At 35.4% G+C, this 13,375-nt stretch overlaps 1 protein-coding gene across 4 annotated transcripts in view; it reads right to left on the bottom strand.

Annotated features, from left to right (window-relative positions):
- The window catches only part of NOX4 (NADPH oxidase 4), a 128,282-nt gene that overhangs the window by 58,603 nt on the left and 56,304 nt on the right, over positions 1-13,375 (bottom strand). For all 4 annotated transcript variants that reach the window (XM_016206811.2, XM_016206812.2, XM_016206810.2 and 1 more), the window contains exons 9-11: positions 10,698-10,914; positions 8,378-8,542; positions 8,182-8,244 (exon numbers count right to left, since the gene is read on the bottom strand). In XM_016206811.2, coding sequence (XP_016062297.1) covers positions 8,182-8,244; positions 8,378-8,542; positions 10,698-10,914 — 445 coding nt within the window. The remainder of the gene's footprint in view (positions 1-8,181; positions 8,245-8,377; positions 8,543-10,697; positions 10,915-13,375) is intronic.

Here is a 13,375-nt window from a genome sequence, read left to right as displayed (position 1 = left end):
TCCCAATCCCTTATCCACAATTCCAAAATTCAAAAGTTCTGAAAAATGAGATTTTTAATAACTTGTGGTGATAATATCTGACTTGAATTGATAGGTGGGTAATGATGGGAGGCTAATACTTCTGTAAAAAATTCACAGAGAAATATTTCTCTACAGAAATATCAATTTGTTTAAGAATGCTACCTCACATCCTTCTAGAGATCTTATATAATATAGGGACTAGGCATACCTTTTAAAATCCATCATATTCTGAATCCTAAAAATACATCTAACCTAAGGGTTATAGATAAGGGATCATCTGCCTGTGACTTCCCAGTGTTCACTGAGTGCCAAAGACAGTACTAAGTGCTTCATTTCTAAAGTCTCACAATAACCCTGGAGAGTTGTCTTTTATAGTTAAGGAAACTGAGTAATTGAGAATTAAAACATTAACTTGCCCTAGATCATATAATTAGTAAAAACACAAGGCCAAATTTGGATCCAGGCCTGTCTGACTACATAGTTCTTAACTGTGAAGGCCTCTGTCTCCTCTAAAGTAAAAATATAGCAAGTGGGTAAGGGTTGCATGAGAAATCAAACGATGTAGGTGGAAAGGTCATATTGGTTGAAGATTAGTAGAATCAATGTGCAACAATAGGAATTAGGGGAAATATGGGCTGAAATTAAAGCACAGATGCAAGAAAATGGCGGTGGTTCTGAAGGAGAGAGAATGGGTTACATAAGACATGTCTAAGATCCTCAAGCTCATTGTGGTGAGCAACTAGTACAGATCACGTAGGCTGTTATGAGGAGAAGAAGTGAAGGATGATGAGGATACCACGGAGATATGTAAACGACTCATCAGTCGAAGAAAGGGAACTTTGAAATCAGTGAAAAAACTAAATTTAAAGGTAAGTGTTAATCATTTGTTCATGCCAAATCACAAACAAACTAAAAAGCACATGATCTAATACTTCTGCAGAGTTAGGAATTCATGTAACATGGATTTCCAAACCACTGTTCTGCAATTAGTGCTTCTAATAGAATTATTACTGCTTACAGTAATATGAAATATTAAAATAAATCAAAATATATACAATATTATTTAAATGTTATATATACTTTTAAAATACTTCATCTATAATTATGATTCTAATATTTAATTATTTCATTTAAATTCTGATTTTTAATAACTCTGAGATCAATCAGTTTTGTCATTAGTAAATCTCCAAATAAAATGATGTGATCTGTAAAAACCACCCACCATTTTTACTTCATACTGCTCATGGCTGGCCAGAACCTCTATGCAGTAAAAGTATTAGTTTGCAGAAAGCTGGAATCCCAACAGCATTCCAAGCTACTAATCCTATTGTCCACATGTTGCTTGATGTTTCGCTCACTGTTAGGTTACGAAAGGATCTAAGCCAAGAAGACAGACTAGGGAGTAAAAAGGTTTGTCTTTGTGTGACTAAGTGTGCATCTAGCTTGCCTTAATCTCATAAAGTATTCTAAAAGAAAACATACATTTTTGCCAGGTATTCAAACCCCTGTTCTATTCTTTCAGCACAGACACTGTAGAAGATAATTACATGTGATGATAACATCTCCTCAGGTCTGGTAGGAGCCTATGAAGCTTCCTCTTCTAAGAGCTGGCCAAATGCATTAGAATAGCCTTTTAGGCTGATCTGCTTTTGAAAAGGTAAAACACAATGTTGTTCCTCTCAAATTCTTGGGAATGATGCCTTTAGAAATTACTGATACTTCCTCAAATGAGTTAGGAATTAAAAAGACAGATTTTAAGATAGTCTTTGGCCAATATATAGCCTCCAAATTGAAGGGGGCCTGCACAGAGTAACTCGCAGAAGGGCTTCGGCACGTGTGGTTTGAAACAATGACTGAAGATCTAAGAGTCACATTTTAGTAACTTTGCCAAAATAATGTTCATATTCACTAATGTTGTTTAAAGCAGAGTGTAGTGATTCTTTAATGCTTTTTCACTATCTTTTTAAGAGTATTTTGAAAAAAAAGGGAAGAAATAATAAAGTATTGATATTTACGGCTATCTTATTTCTCCCAGAACATTAAATATATGTTTATGCCAGTTTTTCAGTTTAAAAAGTTACAACATAATATGTGTAGTTAAGTTCACATTATTAAAATAAAAACAGATATTGGTGTTTGTTTTCTCTATACATAGAAATATGTTGAAGAGAATATATAATACTCTATTACTCAACACTAACTTCTGGGAAATTAAAGACAGAAAATGAGAACTCATTTCATACACATCTATTTTATAAAAGGTATTATTAGCTTTTATAATGCTTCTAAATTTAAATGTTTTAATTGTTAAATTTAAAATTAAACATTGAAACATTGCTGAGTCTTTCTTTAGTCTCACATAAGTTACCTAGATGAAGAGAATGAAGTTTGGCTCATGTAGACCTTAATATAAGTACCAGAATACACATCACCTAGCTTCCTTTATTTTAAGGAAAATAAAGTGACAGAATTTGTAACAACAGATCTGAGAAAATGTGTACTTTGCTGTCCTGGAGAGAAAAAAACTTTTCCTTCAAATTATTTGTTCAGTATGGTGTTGGGATTTTAATGTGCCCAAAAGACTAATGATTTTATAACAGTCTCACAAAAATATAAACAGATATTATGTAATTATCTTACATTTGGGAACTAAATGTAAAAATGATGTCACTGCACAAGGATTTACTCAACATGGAAGAGAAATTTAAAAGCCACAGTGTGTTTGTTTTTAAATTTATTAAACCAGAGAAAATGATCACAGAACATAATGTTCTTTAATCATTATTGTCAGGATTTATTGTTAGCTCTTTCTTCCAAAGATCTAGTTTCACATTTTCTATTCCTGCTAAACATTCCCACCAGAAATTCACTCTAAATGTAATATCGTTGCTGTAATAATTAATATGTAATGTGAAATGTAATGATGCTGCTGTCTTACTTCCCAAGTTATGATCTCCTCCTCATTCCCTGACATGGAACCTATAAATCCTTCAGAGCAGAGGCTCAAATCTGAGTAATATCAGGTATTTCTCTTTCTGCCAGCACTCAATCAAGCTTCAAGTCCTTTCAAATAATCTCACCAAAGAAAGGGTCTGACCGCAGCAATCACCTACGTTGAACCTTGTGTGCTCCCCCTATGGACATCACCCACATACTTTCTTTCCTACATGGCCAACCACCTCTGTTCCAAATTCTTTCCAACTTTATATTCCATGTTTCTCCTTGATCCACTCCAAAAGCCCACCTAAACCAACACATATCAACTAAAACATTTTCTTATCCCTTCAATTCCCCACTTAATTAGTTTACCTTTAAAGAGATGATCGCCTTGAGAAACAAGCCTGTATTTCCCTCACTACAATGAGAAATCTTAGGTCTCAGAGGTAGAAGAAAGAAGCTGCATTTGGGCTCATGGCTTTAAAAATGAAGGATTGTCCATGTTTGTATATGGAATAACTGGACTCCCAGATTCCCCTCACTCCAAGCACAAGCCAGGCAATTACTCCTCCACAAACCAAAGATAAGCAGAGGTGAGACAAAAAAGGCTCTTAATACAAGAATGACCAGTACAGTGGAAAGTAGAGCCAAGGTGACATTTGTTAGCTCAGCAAATATTTTTTAAAGGCACATTAAGTGCCATCTCAAATTCACCTCTCCAAAACCGAGCTCTAAATATTGTCATCAGAACCTGCTCTCCCCACAGCCTTCCCTATCTCGGTTAATGCACCTCCAGTTCCTCAGACCAAAAACTCTGGTGATAAGCTTGACCCTTCTGTTTCTTTCACATTCCATAATCAGTCTTTCAAGTATTCCTGTTAACTCTAACTTTAAAATATGTTAAGAATCTGAACTTCTCACCAGCTCTGCTCTGGGCCAAGCCATCATCATACCTCAACTAGATGCACCGCAATACACAACAGTCTCCTAAGTGGTCTCCCTGCTTTTCCTCATCTGATATTAACATAGCAGCCAGGGCGATCCTGTCAAAAATTAAGCCAGACATGTAAGTCCTCTATCCAGAATCCTCCAATGGCTCCCTCCTCATTGAAAGTAAAAGCCAAATCCCTGTCCATGTCCTCTAAACCCCACATAATCTGACTCTTCAGGACTTCTCTGACATTATTCCATACCATCCTTCCTTTTCCTTAGTGTATTCCAGCCACATTGACCTCTTAACACCCCCCATTCACTCACTCACACACACACACACATACACACACACACGTTCACACAGATGCAAGTCAAGATATATCAAAAATAACTAAGGTTGAAAACTACCAGGTTTTTGAACAGAGAAATGACACGGTCTGATTCGCATCTTAAAATAGTCATCCTGGATGCTCCTTAAGATGAACTGATAGGTGAGGAAGGGCAGACAGAGGGAAACCAGTTAGGAGGCTATCTCCAGATGGCAGTGGATTGGAGCAGGGTGGGTGCTGTAAAACTTGTGGACATATTTTGAAGGTAGAGCCAAGAAAAATTGTGGACAGATTGTTGACTACATTTTTTTGAAAGGATAAAAGTCAAGTTTGACGGCCAGGTTTTCAGCCTGAACAACTTGGACAACAAAGTTGGCACTAACTGAAGAGGGCTGGAAGACTAGGGTGGAAGAGGTTTGGAGGACCGAAGGTTAAGAGTTCAGTTTTAGACATGTTAACTTATGATTTTCCTTAGACATCCATGAGGAAGTTTTTGGTAGACAAGTGGATATATGACCTTGAATTTCAGAGTTGGGGGCTGAGCTAGAAACATAAATTTGGAAGATGGCAGCGCACAGATACATTAATAAGATTGAGCAGGATCACCAGAGAAACAAACTTAGCTAGAGAGAAAAGGGGTTTCAAGAAATGGACACTGGAGTGTTCTGATATTTGGAGGTCATGAGAATGACAAGGAATGGCAAAAAGTTTTAAAAAAAGAGAGTCAGAAAATTAGGAGAAAAACCAGGTGAGTGCATGTCCTGGAAGCAAAATGAACAATGCATGTTAATAAAGCAAGTGATCAGCTGTGCCAAGGGCTCCTGAGAGGTCAAACCCATTAAGGACAAGGAAATGACCATTAGACTTAGCAATAACATGATCGTGTTGACCTTGGCAATGTTTTAGCAGATGCTGTGGGCAAACGGTGGTGGGTTTGAGAGAGAATGGGAGAAAAGGCACTGAAGAACTGAAACATGGGGGAGAGGCTGGAAAGAGATGTGAGTCAACAAAGAGCTTTTATCCATCATTTTCTCTTTGATAACTAGTTAAAAGGAGGCATCCAAAAATAACAATTGAATAAGTCGAGTTTAATACTAAACAACAGGTTCGCTTTGAATACACTGACCAATTGAAGTTCATATTTATCATGCAGGCTCTCATTATGCACTGAAGAAATATTCTTTTTCCTTGGAAAAGAGCCAAACTAGAGCAATTAGGTGATATTTAACTTTCAGAGAATTCAGATGTCCCAATATATTTCATGAACATTACTGACCTTCTGCGGCAATTTCCACCACTGTGCATGGTCTATATAGTTAAGGGACTTTATTGCCTTGCTAATCTGTCATCCATCCCAGCTGAGTTTCTAAACTAAGCAAAAGATTTGTGAAACCCTAGAGAAAAGCAATTTTTAAGAATTAGATAGATGAAAGCAAGACCCAAGATCCAAACCACTAAAGCAGACTTCCTGCTTATATTTAAACCCATGAAATTAAATAAGTAACAACATTTTTTTTTTTTTTTCCAATCTTTAAGCGGTTCCTGGCCATTCTTGTCTGGTTTTCATTGAAAACTGGAAAGACTATTCCCAAAGTGACTGGGTTGAGAGATTAAAAACACAAAGCAGAAAAATGATGGCAAGTGAAGGCATGCTATGTTAAAGTACAGACAATAACAAACTAGCAGCTAAACTTGCCTCTGACTCATGGAAAAATATGTGAAATCAGGTTATCCAAGCTTAAAAGTAATGAATCACACAGCTCAGAATACAGATGTCAGGAAAGCACATGTGTACTTCTAAATTAAAATAATAAGGAAAGAATACAGAGATACTTATTTAAATTTCAATCAATTACTACCATAAAATAGTAGATTCTGCATTATTTCTTTGAGAATCCATGAAAAATATTAATGAGCATAATTAACGTCTCCCTCAGTTAAATACTAAGAGAAGCTACCTTTTGTACTAAGCAGTAGGTTTCATGCTTTCTTAAGATCATATCTGACTTATACATCTAAATTAGATGAGAGCATACTTTAATAGATTTGTTTTGGTAGAAAAATCCAAACTTGGCAATTACAGAGCATAGCTGGAAAACACGTAGAAATCCACCACATAGTTGAAGAACAACATGTAAAATCTGATCCAGGTTTTCAGCCAATAAAGGCCCATCATTCATCCTAACGGCTAGTAAACCACAGGAGGCAAATAAATCATCAGTCCCCCGAATGACTGTTTCTAAACCCGTCTGTGGCCAGAGTTTAGTCAGTTACTTCATGCTGCAGAACCAGGCAAAAAAATTCAGTCTAATCCTGTCTTGTTTCTACACTCACTATCTGAAACAACCGCCGCAACAGATGAAAATGGAAAGCACACAGCTAAGGTGATATGGAGAGTGATGACAACAATGGAGAGGTGCCAACAGATTTTGAAAGATGAAATGTGGATGAGACGCTGGATAACAACTTCTAACCTCCTGAGAACTTACCATATGCCAAGCACCATGATTGACACTTGATTCTATCTTTTTGATTCCTGTTCACAGTAACTCCATAGAAAAGTCACTATTGTTTCCCACATTTCATAAAGAAGCAAACCAAAGCTAAGTATGTTAATGATCCTGTTCAAGGATATAGTACTAATAAGTGGGGGATCCAGAACTCCAACCCGACTGTCTAGGATTCCAAAATCCAAGGCCTAATAATACACAATTACCTCTGATCTCCCTCAAATTTGGAGCAATGAAGCAAATTTTTTTTTCCTTCAAAGAATTTCTAGTTTATTCAAATAACTTGTTTTTCTTTCCTCTAACCACTTGACACTCCTTTTCTGTTTCTTTTATCCCTTAAATATAGATTTTTCTGCCCTAGCTCTCTTCACTAGTACATGTTCTCAAGAGGCACATCAAATTTATGGCGGTTCCAATCCTAGTAAGCCCAACCTGACATCTCAGCACTGGTGTCAAACCAGTTATTTATCTGCCTCTCCACCCCATAACTTGTTCAATTTTATTTGCATATCTTAAGCACTTATTTAAACATGTAGTCCCTGTTCTCCGTTACCTTTGTTAGAAACTAAGTAAAATCTTAATCCCCATCATCAATGGAGAATATTAAATAAATTGTAAAATATTATGCCCTCATTAAAAAATATGAGGCATAGAAAAATAAAGTAACATGAAAAGTTGCCTATAATATATTGTTGGGTGAAAAGAGAAAATTATAAAACAAATGATTCAGTAAACATGCCAAACACCTCTATATGCCATATTATATGGGAAAATGTCTGAAAGAATATATAACAAACTCTAGAGAAAATAATTGAAAAAGGGGAAAATGAGGAAAAGTTCCTATTTTATCTTATTGACTTGTGAATTACTTACTTTTTTATAATGGCTCATGCCATTTTTATAATGCATAAAATAATGTTCAATAATGTGCTAAAAATACTTGGTGATTCCATTATTTAGCTAGGTCCCCACTCCCCTCATTATTCCATTTTATTTTTATTTCCCTTTTTCTCCCCCGTATACAGCAAGGGTACTAATTACACTGGACTTTTTTCTTGTCTAAACTGCCTGGATTTTCTTATGCTTCCACCTCAACTCAGAGTAGCCTCTTTTTCCTTAACTTCAACCTCTTTAAAGAAATCATGCACATATTATATTTTGATATATACTTTATAAAAGGAAAAATGCAAACATCAAGAAAATTTTCTGCATTTTAAATCAACCAGATTTAATAAATTGTAAATACATTACTTTTGAATTTTAAAAGAGTACAAAATAATAGTTACAAAGTTTCATACAGATAATTATATTTCTCTGTAAAAAAGATGGTTTACTTAAACATTAAGGATCCCGTGACAACCTTGAATAACTTTTAGAATAAGGCGGAGTACACACACAGAAAGGGAAGGTATACATTTCAATATAAAAAAATAAAAATAAAAGTTTCTTACCATTGTGAGAGTAAATGGATGGTTTTCTAATGCAGACACACTGGGACAATGTAGAGTAATATACTAAAAAGCAACAAACAATGTTTAAATGACCAAGGTAGAAGTTCAAATTGTCCAAAGATGGCACTAATCTGCTAATTTTCAAAAATTACCTAAGAATAAAAGGCATTTTAAAAGTTGCTGAACAACAACTCACCTGGCCAGGCCTTGCTTTAAAATTTTCTTTGACCATTTGAATCTCCATGACATCTGAGGGGTGACTTATGACCGAGAGGATGGTGACTGGCTTATTACTCCGGATGCATCTGTAAAGTCTTTCAGCACAGTACAGGCACAGAGGTCCAGAAATCCAAAGCCAAGTCTAACAGAGAAGTTTTGAAATGCACTTTAAGAAATAAATATTGTAAGACCCTTTATATTCTGCCCAATTGTTTATTTCACACATTACAGTAACAACAAATATTTATTTTTTAATAAATTAATATTTTAAATAAAATATAAAAAATAACGGATTCTTACAGCAACTTACTCAAATAAGAGTAAAGTATAAAATAAAAGGTATAGTAATACCTTTGCCTGGGGTCTAACTACCATTAACAGTTAATCATACATTGTTTCATGTATCCTTCTGTGCACACAACATATATAATACATCTACACAGTACTTTTCTCTAAAGAGAGATAAAAGGGAAGTTAAAAGCTCAAATAAATCTGAGGATGATTTTTAGAAAAAAAAGTACCAGTCCAATGTTTGTTAAAAATGCACCCTAGATATTTTTACTGCATAATGTATATGCATAATGTACATATACAAAATGTAAAATACAGGGTGTCCCAAAAAAATGTATATACACTTTAATAGTTGATAGCACAATTCTGAAAATGAAATGTGTTTTAACAAACACTGCCTTTAAAATTATTCAAAGTATGTGTATACGTTTTTTGACACCCTATATGTGCATGTATTTTTAAATATGGTATAGGCGAGGCAGGTTGTTTACAACTTACTTTTACATAATAAATCTAGTATGAACATCTAAGAAGATAATATGTAGAATTTAGAAAGCGTAACAGTTTTGCTTGTGTGCTGGGGGGATAGCCATGATCCCAGGATAACTGCATACTCTGGGGAGCGCAGAAGCCTGTGTGGCTGATCTTTCTCCTACAGCTTCGTACTATTCCTCGCTCAGCACTTGGAGGCCTCCAACCCAAACTTACTTTAATGGTCACTTTTTAAAACCTTACTTGCATAGTTATTCCGGACCTTCCTTCTCCTCTGCAGACAGATCGTGCCTCTTCCTGACATTTAGTCTGACACTGTGTGCAAGCATCGCAGGACAAGCTCTGCAATGTGGCAGCAGTCTTGCAACTTTGGGACAGTCCCTTACCCTTTGAGCGTCAAAATAAAATGGGAGTTGCAATATGGGACCTGCCTAACATATAGCATAGAAGTTTGGAAAAGTGTAAAACTTAATAGAAATCTAGAGGGTTATTCATAATAAACACAAGACTAACACACTCATTCCAAAGCCATCAATAAATCACTCTACCTTTTTGACTCCTCTTCTCCTTTTTTTAAAATTAAATTTATTGGGGCAATATCAGTTTATAACATTACATAAATTTCAAGTACTGTATGCAACTTCATCATTCAACTGTGTACTCCATTATGTGCTTCACTACGTGAAGTCTAGTGTCTTCCTGTCACCTTGTATTTGACGACCTTTATCCTGTAAGTTACTTTCTTCTTCTTAAAACAGACCCTCAACATCACTATTTCCCCTACTTCCACTTGGGACAGACGAAGATTACAGGGTGTGATTCCCGCAGCCACCAGGGGAGATTATGGCCCTTGTCAAACTACTCTCTGGCAATTTGGGGAAGTTTTCCAAGAGCAAGCATTTTACTCAAAGACTTGTTTTGCACTCTACCTCTGCCACATATTAGTTTGTAGAGTTTGCTCAAGGGTATTTTATGTATTCAAGCAACAATTTCCTCACCAGAAAACTGAGGATGACAGTAATTGCTTCAAGGAGTTATTGTGACTAAAAAATTATGCCTACATTTTAGCACAGCGCCTAGCAGATAATATTAAGCAATCAATAATTAAATTTTACCATTTATTATTTATAATATTATACATAATATACTACACTATGATAAATATTATTAGTACTAGTTCTTTCCTATTGTTTATATTATTCCCCCTCTTTTCCTCAATGGATAGGGAGAATATCTTTGTTACCTCTCTTGTGGCAAACACCAGTGCCACAGTATGAAAAGATCATATGGCCGGTTGTATTCTATAATGTCATAGGTTTTTCTCCTTGAACTGTGTCAGCTGCCTATAATGGAACAATAGGGAGTGACTTGCTATTGAAATATCCTAAAATGCTTTGTTCTGTAAGAATAATTGCTTTACATGCCTTCAAAAACATGTTTAAATGCAATGCTGATCAACTGCTATGGGAATATCGACTTTGCAGAGACCATCAAACACAAAAAATTAGTCTGACCTGTGGAAAATTCGCTTGGAACCTGGGCTCTTCCATACAAATCTTCGCAGATGTGTTCTGGGTAACCTCGTCTGGTTTTGAAAACCCTCCACGGAAAGATTCATGAAAATGTTCTGAGAGATTTTCGGGTAAGTGAATATTCCGGGAGAGGGTTCCATTGAGACTGATGCAGCCAGGAGGGTGGGTATCTATGTTAGTCTGATACTTCAACAACCCTCTAAAATTGAATGAAAAAAATAAAAAGAGGAAGATGAAAAAAAGATTGAAATCAGGGAACACAGTATAAGAAAATAACCTCTTTTTCTTGTTAACATTACAAGTTAATGTTATCGATCCAAAACGTGTTTCTCATATATCTTACATAAGAGCAGATGAGAAATTTTAATTTTTTAAGTAAATTCTTAAATATTTGACCAATGGAGCTGCCGTTTGACCCAGTGATCCCACTCCTAGGAATATATCCTAAGAATCCTGAAACATTCATCAGGAAGAATATATGCACCCCTATGTTCGTAGCAGCACAGTTTACAATAGCTAAGATCTGGAAACAGCCCAAGTGCCCATCAGGAGATGAGTGGATAAAAAAGCTGTGGGACATTCACACCATGGAATACTATGCAGCTATAAAGAAGAAGAATCTCGTACCCTTTGGGACAATATGGAAGGACCTGGAGAAAATTATGCTAAGTGAAATACGCCAGGCAGAGAAACATAAACATCACATGATCTCGCTTATACGTGGAATCTAAAGAACTTAATAAAATGATGAACAGAATAGATTCAATGACATGGAAGCATAGATGAGACTGATGAATGACAGAGGGATGGAGGAGGGTGGGTGGGTGGGTGGAGGGGGAGAGAGTAACCAAAGAATTTATGTGCATATATACACAACCCAAGGACATGGACAATGGTGGGGAGAGGGACTGGAGAAGGGGAAGGGACAGGGCAGAACGGGTCATTGGGGAGAAAAAGGGACATCTGTAATATTTTAAACAAAAATAAAATTAAAAAAAATAAAAATATAAATAAATAAATAAATAAATAAATAAATAATTTTGACTAAACCAAAAATGTAGCACCCCCCCCCCCAAAAAAAGTCACAAATGCATGGAAGGGAAAAACACATACAATCTTTCCAAGTATTTTTTAATTTGACAGCCTTTATTTCAAATCTATTAAACGTTCATACAATCATATACAAGTTTTCACTTCAAAAACACTGTAATGATGGGTACTTTTGCTATATCTTCAAACACAAATGAAAAAGTACAGGAATCATATTTAATTTGGTTAAGACTAAATAAAGCAGGCCCTGCTGGTTTATAGAGAAATGTTAAATAAACATAATAACAGAAAACTGGAAGCTTGCATCTCTTATGATCTGAAAACAATTAATACATAGTAATCAGACCATCAATCTGTTTGCTTTTCAATTTCTCCATAAACAAGATCACATAAAAGGTTCAGAATAATAAATCAGGGAGGAGAGCCTAAAAACCTAAAATCCCACTCTGATTGCTTCATGTTTTGTGACTTTCTAAGACAAGCCATTCAACTTTCTGTTTTCTGTATTTCTTATCAGTAGGAGTAAAGTAAGATCTACATCACAGGGACAGTGTAGCAAATGATAGGTTGTACAGAACATCTCTTTTTTTTGCATAAGAAGAAAAAGGCAAGATTTTGAAAAGCACTAACAATTTTCAGTGTGTTTTGATTTTAATTTAAAGATATTAAAATTTTTATTTCTAAAATTACTTTCCCTGGTTGGCAATAGTATGTTTTAAAATTACCCTTCATGCTCCTACATAATTAATTTTAGTACATTAATAAAGTATATTTGTAAGTACATCACAGTTACAATGATTTACTAAGATACTGTTCTAAAACAACAAAAACTATACCATAAATAATGATACTAAATAGATCCACATATGAACGTCAGAAAAGCAACAGCCAAGACAGTCACAGTGAAATACACCACCTATTCAATCCGATCATTCTCCCTTTTCCCCTTTTTGCCATGTTCAGTTTCTTTTCTCTCTTCTTTTTACTTTCTTCCTTATAACCAGTCATCACTGAAGAGCACGTAGTACATGTTAGGAGCATCTAAGTAGTGGGCTGTACTTCATAATACTCATGATAGGCCACACACACATTTTTTTAAGTAATGCAGTAGCCATGGCCTAGGTAAAGAATAAATTAATGGATGTTGTATACATGTGAGCCAAGTACATAATTCTTCCTAGTGTTCTAATCATATAATACAACTGTTGCGGCATTATGCTTGGAAAACCCATTAACTTGATTCAGCTTCCATTACAAGTAATGATTAGCCCAAACCTGCTGCTCCTTTGGGCCATACTGGGTGGTGGCCGACAGGTGGGCGGGCCAAAAACCTCAGGCATTTATTCTACTGGTCACGATTTGAACAAACATTGGTGTAACGCACTTGGCACTATTCTAGGTGGTTCTTAGAATTTTCAGAGCATACATTTTAAAGAATATGCCTTTAAAATTATATGTCAAGGCCATTAAAATATCTTTATTCTGAAGAATTTTGAATAGGAATGTGAAGTAGATATTATGGATTTGGGGATTGGCAGATAAAACTCAAATATCTCTTTAATCCATTTACTTCATTGTGACCACATTTGTTAAAACTGAGTTATATGTGT

Source organism: Miniopterus natalensis, chromosome 11 (assembly GCF_054644295.1).
Source record: "Miniopterus natalensis isolate mMinNat1 chromosome 11, mMinNat1.hap1, whole genome shotgun sequence".
In the NCBI taxonomy this organism is placed as follows: Eukaryota; Metazoa; Chordata; class Mammalia; order Chiroptera; family Miniopteridae; genus Miniopterus; species Miniopterus natalensis.
This window is presented reverse-complemented; position numbering and strand designations above follow the sequence as displayed.